The sequence below is a fragment of the Etheostoma cragini genome, unplaced genomic scaffold, assembly GCF_013103735.1.
Source record: "Etheostoma cragini isolate CJK2018 unplaced genomic scaffold, CSU_Ecrag_1.0 ScbMSFa_1546, whole genome shotgun sequence".
In the NCBI taxonomy this organism is placed as follows: Eukaryota; Metazoa; Chordata; class Actinopteri; order Perciformes; family Percidae; genus Etheostoma; species Etheostoma cragini.
This window is the reverse complement of record NW_023265612.1, coordinates 1-6,366: the sequence shown is the minus strand read 5'-3', so window position 1 is coordinate 6,366 and position 6,366 is coordinate 1. Positions and strand designations below refer to the sequence as shown.

The window sequence follows — 6,366 nt, the reverse complement described above, 5'->3', positions numbered from 1 at the left end:
TCTCTTTATATAGACCTTAGTGGTCCCTAATCCTGGATCTGAAGTCTCTTTATATAGACCTTAGTGGTCCCTAATACTAAGGTCTAAATTAATGAACTTATTAAGGAACTCTAAGTGAATTTTGATGCCATGGGACTTTTAAGTAGCTGAAGGTGAAGATAGTGTTAAGCTGATTATTTGGGAAAAGAACGAATAATAATATATTTTGATAAAATGTGTTTTTCCTTTCCAGGCTGCGTCCAAAAGGATGAGGCAGACATCTTCTTTCTGATTGATCATTCGGGAAGCATTTATCCCAACGACTTCCAAGACATGAAGAAGTTCATCATCGAGTTCCTACACACCTTCCGTATCGGGCCCCAACACGTCCGCATTGGGGTCGCAAAATTCGCGGATTCCCCAGATTTAGAGTTTGATCTGACAGCCCACTCGGATACGAAGACGTTGGAGAAGGCCGTGGAGGACATTCAGCAGATAGGAGGCGGGACGGAGACGGGAAGAGCGCTGGAGTTCATGGGCCCGCTCTTTGAGCAAGCGATGGTGTCCCGCGGTCACAAAGTACCCGAGTACCTGGTGGTCATCACGGACGGACAATCCACCGACGAGGTCAAAGTTCCCGCCGAGAAACTGAGGGCGCAGGGCGTCACCGTGTACGCCGTCGGCGTGAAGGAAGCAAATGAAAAGGAGCTGCAAGAGATCTCCGGCGAGGCCAGGAGGACTTTCTACGTCAATAATTTTGATGCTTTGATTCCCATCAAGGACGAAATCATCACAGACATCTGTTCTGAAGAAGGTAAGGAAAACAGGGGTACAGTTTAAATTTTAGGGGTGTCAAACTCACTTCTGCTAAGTAAGAATCACACCGTATGAATGGTTTATTGACATGCATTTATTTAATCTAAATATCTTTGACTGTTTTATTGCGTGTCTCACATTTGGCGTTCTCACTTTGGTCCACATTAAGTCCTGAAAAAGTCAACAAAAAGCTCCTTATTCATTATAAGAGTTTAGCAAATCAAGCAAAACAATAATACAAATTTTAAAAACATGCTACCACACAGCCGAGTCGCAGCAACCTAGCGTGGGGAAACCCTGACAAACTTCCGTCAAATTTGAGATCTAGACCCGCTCTATAATTTACAGATACAGCAGGTCTAGACTTAGGTCTAATAAGTTAGTGGTGCGTAGTGTTGAAAACGTCAAAATAGTGACAAACATCGGGGAAAAGGAGCATCAAGTGTGGAAAAATGTGTCAGAAACATATGAAAAAGTTAAAAAGATGGATAAAAAATGGCAACAAAATTGATTTTCAATTTTGACGAGAAGACAACACTAAGGGTTAATGTCTTCTCGTCAAAATTGAAAATCAATTTTGTTGCCATTTTTTATCCATCTTTTTAACTTTTTCTTACGTTTCGGACCCTTTTTTTCAATGTTTGTCACTTTCTGACGTTTTCAACACTAGGTAACACGCTTTTCATCAATGTTTTTAACTTTTTCTTACGTTTTTTGTCCCATTTTTCAACACTTGACGCTTCATTTGAAATGTAAGTTAAAAGTTAACGTTTTTTTCAATTTTGACGAGAAGACAACACTAAGGGTTAACTCTGTAGAGAATAGCTAACGTCTACCTTTTAATGTTTTCCCCATTTGCTCTGACTCTGTGTTTTTATTCAATGTTGTTGTCATGTGCTATATGTCAACTTCTTCGTCACTGCAGCAAAACTAACCGCCCCTGGGGGACAAATCAAGGTCTTGAACTTGAACTAACCAGTCTGTCCTCTCGTGTCCACAGCTTGCAAAGACATACCGAGCGACCTCCTCTTCTTGATCGACAGCTCTGGGAGCATCTACCCAGAAGACTACGAGAAAATGAAAGAGTTCATGAAAGCCGTCATCAGCAAGTCCTTCATCGGGAAGAACCAAGTGCACGTCGGCGTCATGCAGTTCAGCGACGTGCAGCAGCTCGCGTTCCCCCTCACCAGCTACTTCAGCAAGGACGAAATGTCCACCACCATCGACCAGATGCAGCAGATCGGCGGAGGCACGCTCACGGGCGAAGCCATCACGGGTGTGTCGCAGTACTTTGATGAAGGCAGAGGAGGGCGTCCTGCCATGAGGCAGAGGCTGGTGGTGATAACGGACGGCGAGGCCCAAGACGAGGTCCGGGGCCCCGCCGAGGCTCTGAGGGAAAAGGGAGTGGTGGTGTACGCCATCGGGGTGGTGGACGCCAACACCACCCAGCTGCTGGAGATCAGCGGCTCCCCAGACAGGGTGTATGCCGAGAGGGACTTTGACGCTCTGAAGGATTTGGAGAGCCAGTTGGCTTTGCAGCTCTGCGATCCAGAGAGAGGTGAGAGGTGTCTGGGAGGTACTATCCCCAAATAGTGGATCATTTAATCAGAATCACAATACCATAAATACAGATTCCTACTCGTTTTTTCTGTAAACCTTTCGTTGCTTACACACCTGAGCTGTTTGGCTTCGTTTGGTCCAATGGTCCGGTTGGTTTGGGGCGGCGTGAAAGCTCACGCGGTGTCTGATGATGTGTTGATAAGGAAGCCGCTAGACAAGGTCTTTTGATTTCAAAGATTTATTAAATCAAAGAAATTCAGAGTCAATTTACAAGCTCTGCAGTAGCTCGGAGAGTGAAACCCAATGAACTCTCCCCTCAATTCATCACACATAGTTTATATAGGATATTTTTAGGTTAGGTTCATAAAGGGTTCACTACGTGGCAGAGTAAGGATCACATGTTGGAGAACATACGGTCCAAAGTCTTGTCCATCTCATCACTTTTCCACATACTAAAATATAAATCATTAACCCTTTTATTGGTACATATGACAGTGCTTAATTTTAACAGAACCTGATTTGAATGTATAAGTCAGATACTACACTCATTTGAACTCGGAAGTCTCTGTCCACTTAGTTTTGTTATGAGGGGTGCGGGGAATGAGGACCAACATGCAGGTATGAGGCGGGCAGACAGGAGAAGGTTCATATCCAGGATTTATTGTCCAACAAAAAAAACAATCCAACAGGCAAAACACAAAGACCAAAGAATCCAAAAAATACAAAAAGGTCCAGGAAAAGGGCAAGATGAAAACAGAGAAACACGGCAGGGTAAAACTCACGGGGTTAAAACAAGTGAGATGTCTCACTCTGAATAAAACTAGTGAGATGTCTCACTCTGGAGCTAAAACAGAGACCTAAACACAGAGGGTGAAAAGAGGATCTGCAGCAATGTGCAGTACCAGCATTTGGGCGCTTTAAAGACACTCCGAGATGTTGAGTTAGTGAAATGAGTAACGTTAGAAATCTACAAAATAATGTTGTGTTCAGCTTGATGTTAAATAACGTTGATTTTCTTTCTGTTTTTCTAATTCCTAAACATCCCTGCTACCTACCCCTCTGACTACCTTTTGCTCTCTGTCCTTTTATGTCCAACCAGAATGTAAGAAGACAGAAGAAGCAGACATTATTTTCCTCGTGGACGGCTCCACGAGTATAACCCTCCCCAAGTTCAAAAGCATGCAGAAGTTCATGGCGTCGGTGGTGAACCAGACCACCGTCGGCGAGGACCTGACTCGCTTTGGCGTCATTCTCTACTCCAACGACGCCAAATCTGTGTTCACTCTGAAACAATACACCTCCAAACGGGAAGTTCTTGATGCCATATTGGCCCTGAAGTCGCCGTACGGAGACACCTACACCGGCAAAGCCTTGAAGTACTCGTTGGAGTTCTTCAACAAAGAACATGGCGGCCGAGCGGCGCTCCAGGTGCCGCAGATTCTCATGGTGATCACAGACGGGGACGCGACGGACCGTTACAACCTGGTCGCACCGTCCGTGGCGCTGCGAGACAAAGGGATCAGCGTCTTCAGCATCGGAGTCGAAGGAGCCAACAAGACGCAGCTGGAGATCATGGCCGGTCACGAAACATCCAGAGTTTTTTACGTAGATAACTTCAAAGCTCTGGAAACTCTCTACAAGAATATTTCTCATGTCCTCTGCAATACCACCAAGCCAGGTAAGCCAGAGGCGCCAATCCACCTGAACCTGATGGTATGTAGCAATGGGAAGATGTTTACCACTGGACTTTATTTAGTATTACCCGACAGCTGTCCATTAGGCAGGCAAATCAGAGCTCGACCGATATATATCGGCCGATATTGGGCATTTTCCGATGTATCGTATCAGCAGTTAGAAGGGCCGATTTTTTTAAATATTCATTTGACAAATAAAAACGGACTGTCAACTCGTTTAATAGGGAGTTTTACATTTTAAATCTATTTGCACCAGATGTATAAATTACAGTGTCATCGGCATATTGATGTACGTGATGAATTGAGATATCATGCTATTATAGACCAAAAATATTGGCATTTGTCAACAATAGAGCTTGGATATCAGAATCAGAAGTACTTCATTGATCCCTGGAGGGAAATTCTGTGTTACAGTTGCACGAAGTAGAAATTTAAACAAAGAAATGTAAGGAGTGTGGACATGCATGGTATTAACATAGTTAAAGGTATTTTTATGAAACAGTATTTACATAGTTAAGGAGTTGTATGTCTTTGTGTCAGACACTTAGAGGGGGAAGTTATAAAGTTTGATGGCCACAGGCAGGAAGGTCTTCCTTTGGCGCTCTTTGGTGCATTTTGGGGGATAGAGGCTCCAATCACAAAGAAAGTTGAGTGTTCAAAGCCACCAGGAATAAAGTCAAATGAACTTCAAGTGCGGCATATAGTTCGCTTGCTTTTTAAAAAGAAATTAGAAATGTGGATACATTTCCTCTCTTTGCTTTCACAGTTTGTGAGAAACAGAAAGCAGACCTGGTCTTCCTGTTGGATCAGTCCGGCAGCATTGACCCAGCGGACTACACCACCATGAAGAAGTTCACCACAGACCTGGTGACCAGCTTCAAAGTCAGTGAAGATTTAGTGCGGGTCGGCCTGGCCCAGTTCAGTAGCACTTTCCAACATGAGTTTTACCTCAACAAGTTCTACAGCGAGGACGCCGTAACCAAGCACATCTTGGACCTGGAGCAGCTGGGCGGAGGCACCAACATCGGACTGGCCCTGGATGACATCAAGGATTATTTTGAGGCGTCACGGGGCGGCCGAAGATCTGCCGGGATCTCCCAGAATCTGGTGCTGATCACAGATGGCGAGTCGCAGGATGACGTGGAGGACGCGGCCGACCGTCTCCGGGCTCTGGGGGTCGAGGTGTTTGTCATCGGCATCGGGGACGTCCACGACCTGCAGCTCCTGCAGATCACCGGCACCCCGGAGAGGCTGTTCACCGTGCAGAGCTTCGGCAGCTTGGAAAACATCAAGCAGAAGGTGGTCGACACGATCTGCAAATCCAAACCCCCCGAAAATCCAAGCGGTGAGTCGAAACCTGTGATTCTACTTTCACGTCTTGTTCCTTTATGTCGGGGGAGATGGGGGTCAAACTCCATTTCACTAAGGGACACACTGGAAAATGATTATCACTTCAAAAGCAAGACGTGTAGTTTATGCACATGCTTTTATTTTGAAAAGGTCAAAAATCATTCTGTTTATAATAGTATTCATTTCTATATTTATTCAGTACATATCCACATCCTGCACTTATGGAACCAGTGTATATCCTGCACTTATTGCTATTGCACTTCTGGTTAGACCCAAACTGCATTTTGTTGCCTTGTACCTGTGTAATGACGATAAAGTCTAATCTAATCTAATCTAATCTAAATTGCCAAACTCACCCGCATTTGGCGGGTGGTCGGGGGTTAATTTTCATGCCCTGGCTGTATTATTGCATGAGACCAAAAGTATTTCCTATGAGTCAATATTCATGAAATTCCATTGATTATTGCTGTTTCCAGAAGGCATTTTTCATTCGATATCAGTTCATTCGGATGAAAACGTGTGGATGGAAACAGAGCTTATGACATGTTTCCCTTTGCTACAGAATGCAGCATCGACATCGCGATGGGGTTTGATATCACTCGAAGGGCCGCAGCTGCTGACGGGACGCTGGTCAGCGGCCACACCAAGCTCCAGGCCTTCCTACCGGAGATCGCCCGGTACGTGTCCTCCGTACAGGGTCTGTGCTGCGCCGGCCCCGCGCCCGTCAAGCCCAACATTGCCTACCGAGTGGTGAGTCGGGACGGACGCGCCCTGTACGACTTCAACTTCGAGGGCTACAGCGCCGACGTGGTGAAGAAAGTCATGAGCGTGCAGCTGGCCCAGCCCACGTACTTCAACACCGCCATGTTGAAATCCTTCAGCCAGAAGTTCAGCGAGTCCAGAGCTGGTGTTAAGGTGAGACTGAGACCAAACATCTGTCCTGTAGGGTAACATTACAGCTTGTTTC

The 6,366-nt window shown here is 45.5% G+C and overlaps 1 protein-coding gene across 1 annotated transcript; it reads left to right on the top strand.

The window, feature by feature from the left end:
- Positions 1-232: 232 nt before the first annotated feature.
- Positions 233-6,314, top strand: LOC117940042 (collagen alpha-6(VI) chain-like; the record flags this gene model as incomplete). Its single annotated transcript, XM_034865449.1, has 5 exons — positions 233-793; positions 1,796-2,353; positions 3,455-4,033; positions 4,816-5,394; positions 5,962-6,314. Coding segments are annotated over 5 exons (2,630 nt in total), but the record flags the coding sequence as incomplete, so codon positions are not given.
- Positions 6,315-6,366: the final 52 nt, after the last annotated feature.